Raw genomic sequence first — 20,086 nt, 5'->3', positions numbered from 1 at the left:
ATTGATTTTCGAAATGAAAACTCAACATTCTGCGATTCCAGCCGCTAAAATCTGAATATTTTCTGGGTTTCTTTACCACTCTACGAAAATAAATTGAATGTCTTTGGGATGTGGACAAAATAAGGCTTGAGGATGCTATCTTGGACATATATAGACAATTTCTGACATTTCATAGACCATACAACTAATAGATTAATCGACAATGAAAATAATGGCTAGTTGCAGCCCTAATCAGGTGGATAAGGAATGAGTAAAACTTAGAAAACAGTTCAACAGATTCAGTCGGCTGCTGAGGGGCAGCAGAGGGGAATTTGTAAAAAAGGGATACAGTAAAAGTTATAATCATGAGTGATTATATGCCTGGTTTTATTATGAACTTTTAGAGGACAGTTGGGAAGATGCCATGAATCAATATGAAAACGCGCAGTAGCAGGAGCAGAGTTAACACACTGTGTTTGTGTTCGACCACCTCGCTGCAGATGTCTCTCGACCTGCTGCAGCTGTGTGTATTCTTTTTAGGGATCAATCTAGCGTGAGTCAGATTGTACCTGTCACAACAGAGTAGCTCTGGGAGACGCTGGAGGCGAGGTCGGAGCTGGCGCTGCTGGACAGGCTCGGCTTCACGTCTTCCAGGCCGGGGTTCAGGGATGGGAGCGAGTACTCATTCGCCTGCAGACAAATACACAGCAAATGCAGAAAATGTGTCAGTGGAGTAGTAAAAAATAATTTCACATTCCACCAGATTGTGTCATGATCTGGTTAGTATCTCTCAAGCGCTGCCTGTGAGCTCACTTTGGGTGCAAAGAATGAGAGCGGGCTTCCCAGTTCAGAAGATAATACATGAAATATGTCTGAAGGAAACCCCTGGTGGATCTGAGGAAGCTCTCTGTGACCCTTTCCTTCTGAATATTTCCTGTGAGCACCACCAAACACCCGCGCCCCCCCTCCTCTGCCTCACCAACCCGTCCTGTCCCCGCTCCCCATGCTTTACCAAGACCTATGATGTATGCATGCATTAGGGCTTGTCTGAGGAGAAGGCAGAAAGGGAGAGAGGGATGAGAGAGGGATTGGGAGAGGAGTGAAAGGACGGGGTGTCAGCTGGCTCTTTGTGCTCCACTGCAGTCATCCCTGTGACCAGTCAAGGGAGGAGACATTCAGGGCTTTGTTACAGGAGAGACATGTGGTGTGGTTTTTTAAAGGGGAGTACAACCTCAAAATCAACCTTTGTGCTTTGCCTCAAGGATGAACACATAAAACTGGGTTAATAAAACGATAAATATAAATATACTTTTATTTGTATTTGTTGCTTTATGTTGGAGGTTTTCATTGCGTTTCTTCTCAGTGGCGCAGCTGCAGCCATCTTGCACGTTTTACAATTTCTCATTCACAAAAAAAAAAAACGCAGCACTGGAAAACTTCATGTAAGGATCAACCACCAACTTGTCTCTTTAGTATTTATTCTCTTTAATCCGAGCTGAAGACTGTTCTAGCAGCTGTGATGAATCCTGTTTGTTAATGAGATGACACTTCCTGACCCGGCTCTTCTTCTTTAAAAGGATAAGTGTGTGCGCACACATTTTGTTTGGACCCGAGTGCGTGTGTGCATCTGTTTGTCTCAATGGGACGAGGGGGTCCCACAGGGGCGAGCTGGTGACCCCAGTCTTGTCTGCCTCTATCCCAGATAAACTCTAATTGTCTGCTTACAACTGTTCCCTGGCACTAGGCTGGATGTTCCTCTCTATTCCGCTGGGCCTCCGCAGCACAAGAGCCATTTTGTCATGCAGATGGGCTGTGGGCAGGGCTGGGCAGGGCTGGGCGGAGGGCGAGTGGCGAAGCACAGAGGGGCCTGAATGACCTGACCACATGGCTGCCAGAAGTGTGGGAGGGATGAGGCCTATTCAGCCTGGCCTCTTCAAAATGGCTTTTTAATGCCCTGACGCAGACACCAGACAAGCCCCTAATAGCCTAATATCCCACCTTTTCACCAGTTTAAGAAAAGGAGGGGGTGTTGGAAACAGGGAGAAAAAAAGGAGGCGCGCAGAACGAGTGGAAAGCGGCCTGATTAATATTACATTAAATTAAAACTGATTTTTCTGGACCATTCTGATGCCGTTTTTCTCCCCCCTCCTCCACCTTTTCTCGCCTTTTTAATACCTTCTCCTCCACTCTTTGTGATTGCAAGTCATTTCCAATTCGTTTTGGTATTGATCTTGCCGTAGAAATCACTTTGGTAATTAGCTGCATTAGGGGCTGTATAGCAGGCTGAGGGGCTGTCCCTCTGATTTATCGCCGCTGTAATTCCCCGTGATCGCGCAGAGATGAAAATGAACTCAATTAGGCACTGCTAAGGCTGCATGGGCACCCACATAGAGTTCCAATGGAAAAATTAATAGTCTCTTGTTGTTTAACAGTCTAATGAATGTAAATAAAGGTTATCCGCTGTAATAGGCTGTAGGCTTGTAGGTTGCTTCGAGGCAGAAGTTGCACAGAGCTTTTTGTCACCAGCGTCAGGATATGTACCAGTTAATTCAGTATATGATGCTACAAATCAGTGTAAATTATTTTACTGTTGACAACCACAACTTAAAGGCACAATATGTAGGTTGTCTCTCGATCAAAACAATGAAAACCAAAGTAGTTTGATGCATCGTGAAGTAGTGTTGGGTCATGGGAGAGTTGTCTTCAATTTTAAACAACCATCATCGCCAACAATAAAGCTATCTGCAGGCAGAATGGTTCACAGACGAGTTAAAGTTTTATTCACGTTATGCTCCTCCCTTACTATCCGATGTATTGTGGCGTTTTCCTGGAAGTTATAGCGACAGGCGACGAAAGGAAACGCACCGTTACTTTGAGTACATTTGGGATAATATATGTATATAACTCAAAAAATATATGACAATGATCTAGTTGTTTTTTACGTATTATCCCTTTAAAGGACGGACAGGAAGAAAGACGCTTGAGCTCTAAATATCAGGGTGTGAAAGAAATCTTTCTGGCCAACCTGTTCAGGTTTGATGTGTTCTGAAGTGGGGAAGACATCAGGGTAGGAAGGACGTTCAAACACACGGTCCAGGGCCTCCAGCTGCTGCTGGGTGAAGGCGTCCGCTCGCAGGTGCTTCCTTAAACTCTCCACGCTGCCCTGAGAGTCGCTGCCGGGGCCTGAGCCATCAGAGCCATCTAGAGAAAGAGGGCGAGGAAGAAGGGGAGGAAGAAGGGGGAGGGAGGGTGACAACATTCTGCATCAGGGCATAGCTCCAGTCTTTTTACCTGATATTATTATTCTAACAATGTGAGGTAAGCATGAGGAGGCATTTTTTGGAGCTCAACGGGTGTGAGAGTGATGGCACGAGGAGCAGGAGTAAATTCAGGGAGAGCCACCAACATGTTTTATCTCCCTCTCCTGTTTTTCACTGTCTCTTCCTCGCTCACACACATATACACTCAGTCAAGCAGCAGCCCCCTGCCTCTCCTCGCGGCCACCATCAGCGCGGTCATCATGTGATAGGTCTATGGTAATTGATGGATTACCTTCAGTGCAAATATATACTTGTAAGGGAGAGCGTGTGTTTCAGGAGGAGAAAGTAGGGCTGGCGATTACATACAGAGCCTCTCATTCTGCCAGCGGGAAATGGAGAGCCATTATTTAACTGCACTATTTCCTCCTGAACATATTACCCTTCCCTCTCTCTCCCTCTGTCTCTCTTTCTCTCCCTCCATCCCCCACATATTGCCTGTCTTCTGGAAAACAGAATGGAGTGGGGACGGCACTCAGGGCCGAATGAGGACGGGGCGTCGAGGGCAAGCGTATGCATTTCCTCACTCGGTCACACTCTATATAAACAAATGAGCCTATGCTTCCCTCGTTCTCCTGATCTCTGACCCTATCAACTCGGCCAGGGAGCCCGCAGCGCTCCCTCTGCCCGCTCATCAAGTCCTGAACACCGAAAAAAATCTGCAGCTAAAACCTCCAGCCAGCATCCAAGGAACCTCCACTCCACTGCCTTGCCTCCCACCGCCCTCCCTTCCTCCCTATACGCCGCCGCCAACAGCGGATGAGGGCTTTAGCTCCCATACAAATCTGTCATTCTAAATTTGCAGCAGATTATGTTCTCTCCTGGGCGAGCCAGCGGTGATATATGATATGCAAGGCCGCTATTGATTGCCTGATCCGCCAGCAGAGGAGGGAGGCGAAATGAACTTGGAATGAACATCATGCCTCAACTCATTGTGCGTATAATACTCTACTTAATCCCACATTTTTCTGTGCTATGGAATTCAATTGATCAATCATGTTCCACTGATGGTACCATTTCAGGGGCGTTATTGCCATTCTGCTCGGCTGCTTGACCTTTTTTCAATGGCTGAGGCCAGAGGATGAACCCGACTCGCACCAAGAAATAGATCCATGGAGAGAATGGAATAGAGGGCTGCAATTGGGTATGAGTGTGCGTAGATGGGAGGGTGTGTGTATGTGCTTTTCGCTGCTAAAATATATTGACTTTAGCTTTGTGTAACATTTATAAAGGAATCAGTTTTTTCTCCTGCCACATGTGTTTTTCCCACCATCCGTTAACCGAATATTTTAGCACCAGGCACCAGCTCCTTTCTTTTCCTTTTTTTCCCCAGCTCCCTTGGGTGGAGGGTTTGGTTTTGCTGCTGGTGGAGCAGCATTAAGTGCTGCTGTATGAAACTCAATTGTTGTCTGTGGTACAGAAGAAAATGGAGTCATTAATTACCTCGTATCAGCTGGTCTGAGAAAAGAGGCAAGCTCGATCAATAGCAACTGTTTGTCATTCACTATGGAGGAGCATGCTTATACTCAGCACCCCCTCACACGCTTAATCAGGCCTCCTGAACCTGACACAGGATACTGGTGCACTTTCCTGACCTAAATGTAAATCAAAGCCTAAAATTAAAGGGGCACTATGTGGTTTTGAGGAAGAAATTCAAACTCAGAATTTTAATATTTATAATATTAATGAGGTAATAATACAAACTCAGAAATATTTATTTTTCCACTGTTTTCAGAGGAAAATAAGGCCCCAAGAACGCTGTTTGAAACTAGAAAGGTGGCAGGGTCCGCCAAATATAAACAAAAGACATTAAAAATGCAAAGATCGTTCTTTTCTGATCCCCAAAACTACATATTGCACCTTTAAAGACTTGGACTAACAATAAACAACATCTAAATCTATATTAGCAACACTACAGGTTTTTAAAGGTGCACTCTGTAGTTTTAGGGAAGAAAATTTAATCAGAAGAAAAAGATCTTCTTTGATTTTTTTTCTGCCTAAACAAACTAAATAAACAAACAAACTCTCTTTGTTTCATCACTGAATAAACTGAATAAACAAACTGACCTTAAAGGGCAACACAATTTATACAGTTTTACTTTGTTTATATGTGGCAGACCCTGCCACCTTTCTGGCTTCAAACAGTGTTCTGGGACCTTATTTTTTCTCTGAGGACAGCTTATTTATTTAGTTATGGAAAAAATTGTTTGTATTATTGTAAATACTAAAACTCTAAGTTTGAATTTCTTCTCCAAAAGTGCTCCTTTAAATGTTTGTTTACATGAGTAATGGTTTAAAAATTGAACTTTTAATCACGTTTTGTTCACACACAGTTTTTTCCTCTCTCTGTGAATGTGAATATATATCAAATGTATGTAGTCAAAGAATTACTGATTAGGCCTTTATATAGAAATAGTAGTAAATCATTTATTTTCAGAATTCACCATTAGAGGTTCATGTTTGACATATATCATAAGATAGCTGCAATAAATCAGATTCATCCTTTGACAGTCAGCGTGTCAAGTGGAGTGTGAAGCCCGACTGTCAGATCGCCTGTGTGTATGTATGTGTGTGTGTGTGTGTGTGTGTGTGTGTGTCTCATTGACTGGCTTGTTTCATTTTCTCAGTGTTTCTTCAACCCCTTTGGGTGTCTCAGCAGGTATTCTCTTATCACCCCCACAGCACCAGCTGACTGCGTCTCTTCGTTTTAACACCAAAGTGTAAGGAGACGAACCAAGATAAAAACAAGACGCTCCAACAGTGACATTCACACGTCAACCCTAAAGCAACGAGCTTTCTGGGAAATTCTTCCTTTGTTCATTTGAGTACACAGGCACCGGTCGACCTCGTTGTGTCCAAAAGTATTTAAGCATTTAAACGTTTTAAGTCCAAAGACAAACTCAACTGACAGACATGAAACTGCAACTTCTTGTCTTACGACACTGATAAAATAATCTAAAAGTTGCTGTAAGCCTTTCACACTCATGCACTTTCAGCCATTTGTGCACATACACACACAGAGAGTTAACCAATGACAGCAGCTACTGGGAAACAGACCACAATGGTATCAAAAGCTGTTCTGTTTTGCTTTGTCTCTAAGGGGGATGTTAACGTCCTGCGGTGGCATGGTGGCACTTTATGTCCCTCTTTCATCTCCCCTGTTTCTCTGATAAGATAACTCAGAGGAGAGTGGAGGTGGGGGCTTGTTTGAAAGGCAAATGAATTCCTACACACCGCCTGGCTCTCTGCGTAAATCAATGGCACAGGGTTTTCCTAGATCAGCGGCTGTGAGTCCTCTGCTGATGGGCGAAATGATGCTATCGCAAATTGTGGATCATTTGTTGGTGTTTTTAAAAATGCAGTTATGCTTGAAAAAAAAAAAAAAAGAAAGAGAGCGCACAAACAAACTGGTATACCCAGAGGGTGAACACTCCTCCCCTGTAAGCTAGCTATATTTATGAAACCTCTGAAGCGGAAAGGAGAGAGGTGGGTGGGGTGGGGGAGAGAGAGGGAGAGAGGCAGCAACACTGCCATGGCTGTTAAGATCCTGTTATGTTGTGGCGTGTTTAAGAGCTTTATTAATTCGATTTAGCACCACCGACCAGTGTACTGACTGTCAGCAGGCACAGCGATGCTTATATGATATCGCTGCCAGCACTGAGGCTGTGTCGATCATATTTTGAAGCACTCAAGTTATTTAATTTACCTTAGTTTAAATTCTCAGATATAGGCCAGTGCACAAAGTTTACAATAAATAAATAAACAGTGCATTATTATTTGGAAACTGTTTGATTAAGAGTAGATAGTAATAGAGCGAGTTGGCCTTTAATCACGAGGTTGGTGGTTTGGTGGTGCTCTTGAGCGAGATACTGGTCTGCTGTTGGTGTGTGTTTGTGGGTTAAAATTATTTGGAATTTTGCAAAAAAAATTCAATTTTATAAAATACATTTATGCCAGTGCAGCCAGAGTATTCAATACTAATATTATATATAAGTCTTTAAACAAGGAAGAACAAAGTGGATTGCTGCACCGCAAACAAGAAAAATGAAACATTATGTAAAAAAAATATCCTTAAAAACACTTTTGTTTGCATTGAAAATGACTTAAAATATTAATTTTTCCATTTGTTTTAAAAGAATAAGTAATTTAAGACTCAATTACAACAAAAATGACTTTATAAGAAGGATATTTTTGCAGTACAGCCTCTCTCTCTCTTCAGAATGACTCCATTCCCATGTCTTATTTTTCTTTGTCCTCCTCTGCTTTCATCTCTCCCCTCCTCTGGACCAGTCTGTCGTTCAGCGTTTTAGCCACCCTGCATGTGTGGCGAGTATTTGTGGAAATGCAATTAACGCATCCCATCTTTTCTCTTGCCTTTTCTCCCTCCTCAAGCTGAGTAATGCATCGCTCCATTAATTCTCGGCATCGCTGCCCGTAATTGACTTTTCTCTGACATGATTCCTCTCCATTGAGTGAATTCCCTCTCCTTATATTTTTGTGACGGATCTCATTGTATATTGTTTACAACTATATGTGGGGTCTCGTGCGGCCATGTCGCTGAATGCAAATGGTTAACCCACAGGACTCGGGAAGAGGAGAGCGACGATAAGAGGAGAAATTAAATGTTGAAGAGGAAGAACGACGGCGATAGAGCAGGAGAGGAGGAGGGGGAGAAATGCAATGTCGACCCTTTTGTGTCCTCCTTTACTGTCGGGGCCCTAACAGCTTCTTGTCTCTATGTTACGCTCTGTGGCCCCTCTCAGACCTGGGCTTTTCTCTCTCACACACACCCCATCAGGGCCATCATAGTGCTCATGATTCCATTTATTTCTGTCTCGCTCTGGATGCATTTATTTTCTAAAGTGATCCTCTATTGACTCATTGTCATGGACTGGCTTGACTAGCCAACCAGTGTAGGCCCAGGTTCAAATCCATACACTAACTGATTCAAACTCCACAAATGGGTCATGTGTGTTAAAAGATACACACCGGACAATCTCCAAAAGGTCCAAATATCAAATCAAAACAGCGACTGTATTCATTTTTCCTTCTGCCATTGAACAAGGTTGATGTGACTCCGGCTGCTGCTGCTGCTGCGTACGCTCGTTCCTTTTTATGTCATGAATGAACAAACCTGCTGGGCCATATTTTTTTCTCCCCCGCTCACACACTCATCAGCTCTTCTACACTCATCCCACACCCACGCTACAATCACAAGTTATGACCTTTGCTTTCTCCGTCTAATTTATCACTGTATAGCTCCCAACTGCCTGTCCTCCCTTGGAGCTGCACTGGGCTCCATCCAGGACGTGGTGAGCCAGCGATGAGAGAAAAATACACTGAGGTCACATCAACCTTAGTGCAAACAGCAGCAGGGTCAGGGGAAGCTGTCACTGTGTGCTAAAGCTCGGAAAACACTGAATTTAAAACAAAAAAAGAGAAGAAATTACAGCAGATGTATCTCACATGAGCTCAAAATCAGCTGAGAGGCCCCGAACTTTTCATGGACTTCTTGCACTGTAATACACATTTGACAATCACACAGCAGTTGTCACCCAATCCCCTCTGCCTTCTCTTGGCTTCCACTTCCACCATAGGTTTAAATGACTGAGTGAGAGCATGCTGTACAACAGGCTAATTTCCCCACTTCACTATTAATGCATTTGGCAGGAACAACATTCCATTTCCTGTAATGAGATACACAAATAAATCTGGCTATGGATAGATTCGGGGTGGGGTGGTGGTGGTGGTGGTGGTGATGGTGGTGGGAGGAGGAGGAGGAGGAGGAGGAGGAGGAAGAGGAGGGGGGGCAAAGGAGGGGCGCATTGAGACGCATTCTCCCAGCACTGGCATAATTGGTATCGCTGCTTGCAGACATGCAAACCAATCTCTCCACAGATAGGGCTGAGACTCTCTCTTTTCCCCCCTTAAGGCTATTTCTTTTGTCTTTTCGATAGCTTGCACATCCAAGATAGAAGGAGGGAGGGAGGGGGGAGATGTTAATTTGTGAATTAATAGCTTTTCTCTGCAGAATTGCAAATTCTTTTAAATGTCACTATGTTCACTGTGTGAGGAGCATCTGAAGCCACGAGAGTTACAAACAGACACACTTATTGCACACATTCCCGTGCATAGGTGTGTATGCACAAATCCTAAAACCAACCCTTGCCCAACTCTTCTTCCCTCATAAACCCACTTTTTTTTCTCTCATTCTCCTGCTCCTCTGTCTCTCTCTCCTCCTCCCGTCTTCACTCGAAGCCGTCCAGTGTAACATGCTACTTTTAATTTGCAATAACACATGACAAGGGCAGATTAATGGCTCTTATGGCACCTATGTCCCTGAAGCTCGTCTGACGGGGACCCGGTGTACATAACGCGTGTCACACTACATTATCTCTACAGCCCTCCAGTAATGGGGACCTTTTTCTTCCTCAAAGGGCAACCGCTGACTTCAGCCACTGCCAGGATCACACACCACTGCTGCAGTACGAACACTGTACAGTGCTTTTTTTTAAAGATGTTGTCAAATGAACACAGTGAAGGCACAAACATGTGACGCTTAGAAGCTTAAAATCTGATGGGTTTACACACATGCAACAGAGTCCAGAGAGTTATGTGTAGAATATTCTAAACAACATGAAAACTCTTATCTACTTATTCATGTACGTATTTTATGACTTCTGTCTTTAAGCAGGTAACTCTGCTGTGAGTCTTGTTAAGCTCAGGTAGATGGTCCTCCTGAGCTCAGACCATCCCTATAGCTTCTGTTTTGTAAAATATGAACATTGTCAAATTCATTTAAAAAATGTGGGCTGTTACCACCGTTAAAATTACCATGAATAACCAAAAACAAGAGCTGCTTGACATAACAGGACAAATTAAGGGAAAACAGCAAATTTAGAATTATTAAAAAAAACATATTTTTAGTATACAATAAAATCCACAGCAATCTTTGCCTGATGACAATTCCAAATAAGCTGCACTGTGCATTACTGTATATTGAACTGCATGCCATTACATGGAAAATAGGATTTTCCACAGTCACTTTAGCTTCATTTATTTTAATTTCTCGGGAGATTATTTATTGGAAAAATCTCCCCCCCGCCTCACTCTCATAAACTCATAACCCTGGAAGAGCAAAAAAAAAAGAAAAAAAGAAAAGACAAACAAAAACAAAACAACAATTGAGAAGAAAGTGTGGTCATCTGATTGACCAAAGCAAAAGAGAAGGTTGTCTAACTTCAACTTACAATGTCCTATTTTCCTTCCATCCAAGTGGTTGCCACTCCAGAGAACTAAAGAGACAGAAACATAAAAGAAGGAAGTGGCCTGTTTTGATGAGTGCTCTTTGAGATCATTTTCAACCATAATCATACCATCAGCCAGCTCAAACGCAGCACCAGAGGATCACACACGTGCACACACACACACACACAGGAACACACACACGCACACACACGTGCGCGCAGCCCCCTCCCTGCCTCCACCGGTCTGTTCCTACACCTGTTCAGGCCTCCACCAGGGACATGTTAATTCATAGGCATTAAAAAAGCCAATTGTTTGCAAAACCGATAATCTATTAGCCCTCAGGCAGTGTGTGTCCACTCTCTTGCCTTGAATGAGAAATTCTGGCTTGGACTGGATAGGCTTCCACTTAATCTTTGAGCATATCTAGGTCTGTTTTCATGCCAGTCTCCTGGTAGTATAGAGTCCAGTACAGTACTTGTAAAAAAAAACGCTTTATGATTAAATGTTTTATCAGCACAGATTCAGTCAAAAATCTATTTATGTATCTAGAACATTAAATTACTGACTGATAGTATCAACCTCTTTTTCTGCCCTTTCTTACATTATAGAAAAGCAAGGAGCAGCAGCATTGATGCCTTGCCAAGAGGGATTAGGGTTGTTTGACAGCTATATGGGATATCTACAGTACATCTGAGCATGGTATAAAATTGAGATGCAGCTCTGTGGGCGTATGGTAAAACGCAGGGCATCAAAAAGCTGATTGAATCGCAACACTCTCTCAACATTCACCCTGCCTGATATACAACATAACAAGTCACTGGAGACGGCACACAGAAACACACTCGGCTGCAGCACTGTCATAAACGCCATCTTCTTCACACACACAGGGAAAAAAAAGAAAGTAGGAGACGAGTGATGGAGAGAATTAAGAGGATGGAAAACAAAGGGATCTTGTGTCTCCCTTACCATCGTCTCGTTTCCTCTTCTCGCCGTTGGAGCGGGGGATACCCAGAATGCCGTTGATGGAGTAGGATCCTACGGGATCGTTGGAGGCGCTGGTCACAGGGGGTGAGGCTGTGCTGGGCACTGATGGAGAAAGCCGAGTTAGTGTGTGTGTGTTCATGTTGAGGTGTTTTCTTTCTAGTTTCAGCGGCCCCGATTGGCTCATTTGACTGTGTTGTGATCTGTGTGTGGCCCTCGCTCGCACTCACCTATGGTGTGGCCCGGCGTGGAGAGTGGCGTAACAGATCCGTCGGGGGACGGGTGGAATGGCTGCTGGACTTTGGTGCGGATAATCCTGGCAAAGTGAACAACAGACACGGATCAATCAATACTGCTTCCAGAGCATGGAGATTTCACAGCACCCGGGCCCCGGGACACTTAAACACGCCACATCAGGTCCACTTACGCCCGTGCATGTACAAGTGCTCCACGGTTTGGGCCGCTTGTATCCTCATATTCGGGCCCCTGTCACAAATAGCCAATCTCGGGGCTTTAGGGGCAATCTCTCTGCTCCTGTGTGAGGCTGAATAGGGGCTGCCCCCTGAGATTGTGGATTCAATCTAGCTGGATTCTGAGGTTAGAAATATGATAAAGTCCCCATACCAGTAAGATGTGATGTGGCGGGAAAGTCTTCATTGCACTTTGGTCTGAATGATCTTGCAAACAAAGCATGAAATCACATCAATTCACCTCAATGATCAGCTTCACTGGCTCTACCTGGCCAACTCTAATAATCTCCCTCTCCTGCTCCACACTCCGTCTTTTCTCCTCGCTCTCTCTTTCTCTCTCCACCTCTCAAACCTGATCTTTCACTCCTCTCTCCCCCCAACCTCATCCCCCTTTTCTCATTTCAACTCCACTGTCCAATGTGCTCTCTCTTTTACTGTACTTGCACAATGTCTATCTTTCAAACCCCCCCCCCTCATCTCTTTCTTTCCTTCTCTATCTCCTTTCTGATTCATTTCTTTATTCCTCTGTCTCCTCTCTGGTGTCTGTTGTAGTTTTTCAGTCTTTTTGTTGCTCGGTGTAGCACACAGGAATCCTCCGGGCTCACTGAGGATCACAGCCTATTATTGATTGGGACTCCCGGATAGAAAAGTTGACGACGAATGGCAGCGAGGAACCGCAAATGCAAATGGTGATCTATAAATTATTTGTGACAGGAAAGCAATAGTGTCTTACTGGTCCAACCTGAGACCACTGCCACATCCAATGTGTTTTAATCTGTGTCGCGCTTTGGAATAATTAATTACAAAATAAAAGGTGATAAAAAAGGGAGGCCTTAGAGATAATGTTATATTTGTAAATGTGAGGATTTTTGTGCTTCCTTCAGAGGTACAGTAGGATTTATACAAGCTCAGCTTTAGCTCTTATGGGACATGATCGTATTACATTAAACCATGACCATGGTAATCTTTTGATTGACAGACGAACGTGAGATCATTGAATAACAGGCAGCGTTGTGCACTGACAGAAATCCCACATGGAGGCCCCTCTCGCCTGAGAGGTGTGACAAAAACACACTTTTACAGACTGCAGATGAGGCGAGCGACGTCCACGTGTGTGCATGCAGCCGCCGAGCAATGAGCTATCAATTCTACATCAGGCGTCGACGGGGTTAACTTGCTCAGGGGCAAAAATGTACATCAGACTCTTTTCATTCCCCTCACTATCTCATGTGTCCTCCATACTCTCTCCTTCAGGCGGGGCAACAAAGGCTGTGCAGCCTCCTCCAGAAAACACACATCAATATTTTATTTGAATTTCTAACATCTCACCACAACAGTTATCTGACCTCATGACTCGAGGGAGCCTCATAAATTCAAGGACTTTGTTTCAAGTCCATGTTGTTGATATTGAATAAGCAATTTGGATGGGTGAATTAACGACTTTGGTGTTTGGGTGTTGTAAAAAAAAAATATCTCCAAAGAAAGATTAAAATGTGGATCAATATGATTGAAAGCCGCTTAGGACTCTGCCTGTGGCCACTGGGCACGGTGCAGCCGGTGGAAACTCCTCTCTGCGGCAACAAAACAAAGTGCAACCCAGTCTCTGTGTAATCTTTAATAATTCATGCAGGAAAAATGTGTTTAAAGCCAGGACATCCTCTTTAGTCAACAGAGCAGAGGTCAGCCCCTTAACCACAGAGACCACCAGGGGTCCGCTGTCTCTTTCTCTCCCCCTTCCTCACTCTCTTCCTCCTCCACATCTCTCCCAATCCTCCCCTTAAGACCAACAGCAACGTACGAAAACAACATTTAAGGCAGCGTGTAATGAGGAAATTATTGAGACATATTTCTGGAGTTAAGGTTAGATTTAGTAAACGTTTGTTACGCCGTTAAACAAACATATCTGAACTCTTCTCTCATGCTGAAATAGATTTTTTGGAATAAAGCCTATGTTTTGTTACAGTGTGATACGTGAGGTCATACTTTAAGACTAAATAAAGCAGTTTGTGCATTTTAACAAGGTCTGAAGTTAATTATTAATGTGCAGGCCAGTTTACAGTTTAAAAGGACGCAGTTTCTCCTAAGCGTCTTGTTCCACACAACTCAAACAAAACACAATATCAGAGAAGTTTTCTCATGGTAACACATGAAACCTCCACTCTCGCTTGGACACATTTTCCTTGGTTTTAGGAACAACAGGTGTAAAATAAAATAAAAAATAAAAAAGAGAGGACCTGTTGAAACCAGCCTGATTCTCTAAAATGTCTCTCCTCTTTTTTTTTTAGTAATTCATCTTCCATCTCCTACATTTAGCTGGATGTGTTATGAGACTCTCTTCAGCTCATTAAAATGTAATGCCGATGACCAGCTCTCTGGAACAGTGCCTCCTAACCAAAGTTCATCACTCGCAGCCACTATGGGGCTTTTTTCACTTTGCACGCATGCACTACTGGGACTTTTTCTTTTTTTTTTCCCCCGCGTCCTCTGTCTAAAGACACTTTGTCCACTGCTGTCCCGCTCCATGTTGAAAGGTGAAGGTGTAGGGTGTCTGCTCCAGTGGAACAGAAACTCTTTTATAGTCCATTTAGCCACAAATCAACAGTATTTTAGACGGCAGTTTAAGACTGTTTTATTTTCTTTCTCTGTAATTAACCTGGAAAATAATTATAAATATCACAATAAAGCTAACAATAATAATAATAATAATGGGCGATTAAAACAGGAACCATACTACCCGCCTGAATGTGTGATGTGTTGTCGCTCCACACGCACCTCGATGTTGGAAAACAGAGCAATTGCTTGGCAATAAAGAGGCTGCAGCCGCCTCTGTCGCAGTGTGGTCCGCGTATTGAACGACTTTGTTGGGTATTTCCCTCTGCCTCTGGATCTGGTTACGCGGTATTGATCGGTTTTTATCGAGACAGATGTGATTCTTCGTGGCCCCAGGCTGCAGCCCCCGTGCTGGCTGTGTTGCGGAGGGCCGCACAGGGGATTGAATTGCACTTGTGAGACCACCCCGGATATATGGGCTCGGCTTTGACTGACTATATTCCGACCTGAATGTGAAGATAAAATACCTTTCGGTAGCGGATTTATTCCTTTTACGCACGATGTACCCCTGTTACGCACATCCCTTTTTCCGATCGTTTACCTAATTTTCTCTTACATGTATGCACACATTTAGATAATTAAATAAAGCTGTGTTTTAGCAAGAATTTACGAGCTTTGGAAGAATTCGGCATGCTTTTTAAAATAATAAAACCAAATAACAAATTCTTATTTCCACCTACCTGTTGATGGATGAGACGCTGGGGACGGTGTCGTTGTCGCAGACGCCCTCAGCCAGTAGTCGGTCCCTTATCTCCCAAGCGAACATGGTTGGATTCTGGCGCTTATATTCTGCAATTTTATCCACCACTTTCGGAGTTGCAACCTTTGGTTTGGAGCCACCAATGACTCCGGGTTTAATACTGCCGGTTTCATAGTACCTGCATGGGGGACAGAGTGAGTATAGCTCCTGAATGGATCCCTCCTTTAATTCAACAATTCTGTCTGATTGATGTGGCTTTAAAAAAAAAATCGTCTGTGTGGAAACAAAATCTCCGCCGACCGAAAAAAATAATAACCTACAAATATGATGGCGGCTTTAATCTATTAATTGGTGTGGAAGTGTGCAGTTATATGGGCCTAATTGAGTGTCAGCTGGAAGGTGAACAGAGCGGATTTTTCAACGAAAAGCAGTGTAATTAAAATCACACAATATAAGCAGTGAGACGGACAGAACAAAGGACAGTTTTAGCTGTAAAAAGCACATAGTTTGGACCTCATTTCCAGTTTCCATGAGCTTACAGTAGCATGCACGACATGCCACCATGACCTATTGGTAAATGTTGGTGACAGAAACATTCAGTGTGTGTGAAATGAAATACCTCTGAAATGCCTTCTGATAGCTGAAAAAAATATATTTCAAAATATTAGCTATCTCACAGCATTTGTGCTCTGAAGTAAAATGATGTAGAGCTAATTTATCAGGTTTGAAGTAGACTTTACAGTGGGGGGATATAGGAACGTAAAGTATGTATTTATGGTATTTTTCTCCTGGGTTAAGGTGAGTTTGTAGTGGCTGTAGATGTGGGATTTTTCTTAATCTGCGCGCGATATTCTCTGAAAAGTCAGTTTTCGGTGACCTCATGCTGCTTTATACACTTTCTTCACAGCCTCATATTCCTCTGGTAGATTTTTTATCCTTAATGTTTAGCTGTAAACTCTCCCCCTAAAAATGTATTTCATGATTATGATGCTTCTCACTCGCAAGGCTGCAGGTGATGGATAGAAAATCTCGGACGCAGAACTGCTGTGTTCAAGCAAAAAAAAAAAAAAAAAAAGAAAAAAGAGAGAAAGAAAGAAAAAATGACCTGCCTATATAACCGATGACTGGGGCTGAAATAGAGCTGGGTGCGCATATACGAGCTATAGAAGATTGATGTTTGACACACACAGGGCTCTGTCGGTTGTGGATCCCCTCCTTTTACCTGCCGAGGATTTTGCTGACACAGCCGTGACTGACCCGTAGCTGTCTGGAGATGTCGCAGGGCCGGACGCCCTGGTGGGCCAGCTCCACGATCCGCTGCCTCACCACGTCCGGGAGGGGTCTGCCGTTCACAAACACCCCGCCGAGCTGATTCACACCGCCGTGCCCTGCGTGGGATACAACAGCAGCACAGGGGAGCATAACATTACATACCTGCAGAGGACGGCTTCTCTTCACGTGGACTCAATTTAAGGATTTTCTTGGAGACATTCGTGCGTTTTTAATTGAAGTCTTAAAGGTTAAATCACACACAGAAGCACACACACATTTTAATTTAGTCCCTGAACGCATCCTGAGATGTCCTAAATTTGTAGTTGATTTTTAAATAGTAGTTTAAAAAAATAATAATGACATAATAATAACACACGTTGGGTAAAACGTGATAAAATTGAAGCGCAATGAGGCTAAAATTCAAGTGATCGTGGTGCTTTCAAGAATAAAAAATAACCAGCATTAAATGTAAAAATAAACGCACCTCAGTGGCTGCTTTAATAGCCTAAAATAAATACTAAACCCTCCTCTCTCTCTGGCCTGCTTAGGCAATATTTTCCAAGAGCATCTCCTCCAGCGCAGCCTAACACATGTCGCGCATATTACGTTTCAACCTGTTTAATTTTCCTCGCACAATTATTGTAAATAATTAAAATGAGCTTTGATAACTCATATTACAAACGCGGATGGTGCGAATGAGGAGGAATAAATAATTTACGCGCAGCCCGGGTCTTCTTTACCCATATCGTATGGAGGAAAACACGAGGAAAATGAAACAGTCGCTTCATCTTATTTTGAAACACCTGAATCTAAAGTGAGAGCAGGTGGAAAAAAAATAAATAATATAAATAAAGTGACACCTTTCGATCAATTTACACACAGCCTGCCCTTGTCTCTCTTAAGTCATTTCACAGGCAATAAAAAGCTTTGTATTTAAATTGGGCTGTTTCTGTTTTGTCACTCAGAGCAGCCCGCATTTAGTCATTTTGATTAACTTCTGTGTCAATAAAGCTTTACAGAAAAAACCCCAGAGAAAAATAAAAATAAAAACAAAACTCCTCAGTGACCATGTGCTCTTTAAAATAACACAGAAATGTTCCAGTTTTAAGCAGCCATCTGCCTGCGTCTTACTCTCTTCTTTATTATTACTATTATTATTAAAACTAACCTAACTACATCTATTTTTTTTTTTTTAATTCGTGACTCCTTTTGGTAAAACTTTCCCAGTGTTATTAAGGAGAAAGGGGGATTCTGAAAATATTACAGATAGTCTGGTGACATGTTGGAGCCTTAATGGACTTAAAATGAGAAAGTAAGACCACGTTTCTAAATGTCTAACTCCTTGAGTGCGTAAATTCTTGCAGACACCTTCGATTTAATTAGCGCAGTAAATAAAGTCACAACACACACGTCTGTTGTACAAACTTATCCAGTATACTCACGGTGCATCGCCGAGAAGGGGTCTGCTTTGCAGTGAATATCCATGGGATAGCAAAGGAAAGAAAGGTAATCGACTGAGGTCGCCGTTTCGCCTCTGTGGTGCAGCTTTTAAGGGGTAAAAAAAAAAATAAAAGAACACGGGTTTGTGTTTTGCTGTCAAACAGTCCGTGTGGGAAGAGTCCGCAGGCTGCAGCGAGTCGACAACTTCTCGGGGGGCGATGCTAAGTTTTCCTCCTGCTTCAAGTCTAAACTCACAAGGACTGTCAGGTGCGGAGCATGACCCACGCGTGTGCAGAGCGCACCAGCCGCAGCGACGTGGACTCAAACCGGGTCACTGTTTGTGTTTAAAGGACATCATGAGGAAAACAAAGGATCAGCTGAGTGTCCACACGGGTCCGCTCTGGGAGTCTGCGGCCGGAAAAATCCTTCTCCTCTGACGGCGTGCAGGACCGCGGGGCTCTGTGGCGCTTTAATCAGATAGGGGCGGAGATGACAACAACATGGACACGGCGAGGTACAGAGCAGTGCGTCCCCCTCTCCTCCAGAATGGGCTGTGCCTGAGCGAAGCTTTGGGCTGAGAATGAAACCCCTCTCCTTGTGTGTCTGTTTCTAAAAGCTGCAGTCCCACAGATCACCCCCACCTCCTCCTCCTCCTCCCTCCCTCCCTCCCTCCTACCTCCATCCCACAGATCCCCTCGCATAGAGATGGATGACTTGTCAGACAAAGGCAATAGATTCCAACACTTTGTGATTCGCCCACGTAAAAACCTGCAGCTCAAATGAGGAGGTCCCTGCATCCGACAGCCAGGAAGGGGAGGGAGACGAAATGGGAAATGATGAGACTTTGGGGTGAAGAATCAAGGAAATTAAAGGCAGGGGGTAGAAGAGAGGTAAAGCGCTGTCAGGCTGCTGTGTGTTGTTTAAAGAGACGCTTCTCGAGTGTTTAAAAAAAAAAAAAAAAAAAAGCACACATGGTGAGACTCGAGGATGCTCACACATGTAGTCTGGAGATGTTTGTTGCTGGCACTGCGTTTAAAAAGTGACAGTGAAGAAACAAGATGTTTAAAGAATTCGAGCTACGAATTCTATAAAGTTTTTTGTAAATTAAATAATACTGAATGGAAGTATTCCTCTCAGCTCCTGGCGGCCCAATAAGCCACTTTGCGAGCATCTCATTCAAAGTGTTAAAATCTCAATATCACAGTGATTTCTTGCAAAGAAAAATGGCGTGAGATTTTGCAATGAACTCTCTTTCGGTCTGGAAAATGTGTTGTGTTTTTTTTCTCACAGCTTCTCTTGGCATTTGAAACAAATCAAGAAAAACTACAAAGGAAACATGTGCAGTTACTGAAGCTCTGCCGGTGTTTATTCTAGCTGCGTGGTCACAGTGAGGTGTGCAAGGTGAGCTCTCAGCCTGCAGAGGGAGAGTCCGTCAGTAGGCCATCATCATCATCATGATCATCATCATCATCATCCACTCGCCGCCTGTGTGCAGCATCGCTCTGTAGATGGCGCTCATACAGTAGCTTACACAGCCCCGCTGTGCTCTCACAGGCGGGCGGGAAGGAGGGCAGGCAGGCAGGCAGGTGAGTAGGCTGCTGCTGCTGCTGCTGGGGCTGCTGGGGCCGGCCGGGTCAAAGGTTGGGCTGTAAGCCTACTGTAGCTGAATTGTGCACTCTTAATCTCTTCCGGTTGAACTCAATCCACTAAAGAAACAAAGAGGGAAAGCAGTCATTTAAAGGAGATTCATATATTCATATGAATGGTCTGAAGCATTAACTCCTGCATGTAATAACTGACTGCTGTTAGCTGAAGTAAGCTGCACTTTTTCCTGCGTAATAGTGTCAGAATGATGTACACGAACAGCTGGTTTTAACACAGTGGTTTGTGCAGTGTTTTGTTGCAGTAAAGTTATTAAATGTAATGCACAAAACTGCCATCTTTCACCATTTATTTGAATGTATGTATGTGCAGTTTAGAGGCCACAGCACAATAATAATAATAATAATAATAATAATAATAATAATGTGTTATTTGTTGACTTCATAGCACAGGACTCCGTGTTGCGT

The 20,086-nt window shown here is 43.5% G+C and overlaps 1 protein-coding gene across 5 annotated transcripts in view; it reads right to left on the bottom strand.

Annotated features, from left to right (window-relative positions):
- The window catches only part of pax2a (paired box 2a), a 30,792-nt gene extending 12,175 nt beyond the window's left edge, over positions 1-18,617 (bottom strand). For 2 of the 5 annotated variants that reach the window (XM_084375235.1, XM_084375236.1), the window contains exons 1-7: positions 18,020-18,617; positions 16,528-16,693; positions 15,286-15,483; positions 11,756-11,841; positions 11,511-11,630; positions 3,005-3,180; positions 549-669 (exon numbers count right to left, since the gene is read on the bottom strand). In XM_084375235.1, the coding sequence (XP_084231361.1) occupies positions 549-669; positions 3,005-3,180; positions 11,511-11,630; positions 11,756-11,841; positions 15,286-15,483; positions 16,528-16,693; positions 18,020-18,062 (910 nt within the window). In that variant the 5' untranslated portion in view covers positions 18,063-18,617. Of the gene's footprint in view, positions 1-548; positions 670-3,004; positions 3,181-10,546; positions 10,592-11,510; positions 11,631-11,755; positions 11,842-15,285; positions 15,484-15,924; positions 15,946-16,527; positions 16,694-18,019 lie in introns of all 5 variants that reach the window. The other 3 variants (XM_084375232.1, XM_084375234.1, XM_084375233.1) reach the window with 3 other exon arrangements.
- Between the last annotated feature and the right edge of the window lie 1,469 nt (positions 18,618-20,086).

This window comes from Pagrus pagrus, assembly GCF_965226575.1.
Source record: "Pagrus pagrus genome assembly, chromosome: 15".
Classification (NCBI taxonomy): Eukaryota; Metazoa; Chordata; class Actinopteri; order Spariformes; family Sparidae; genus Pagrus; species Pagrus pagrus.
This window is presented reverse-complemented; position numbering and strand designations above follow the sequence as displayed.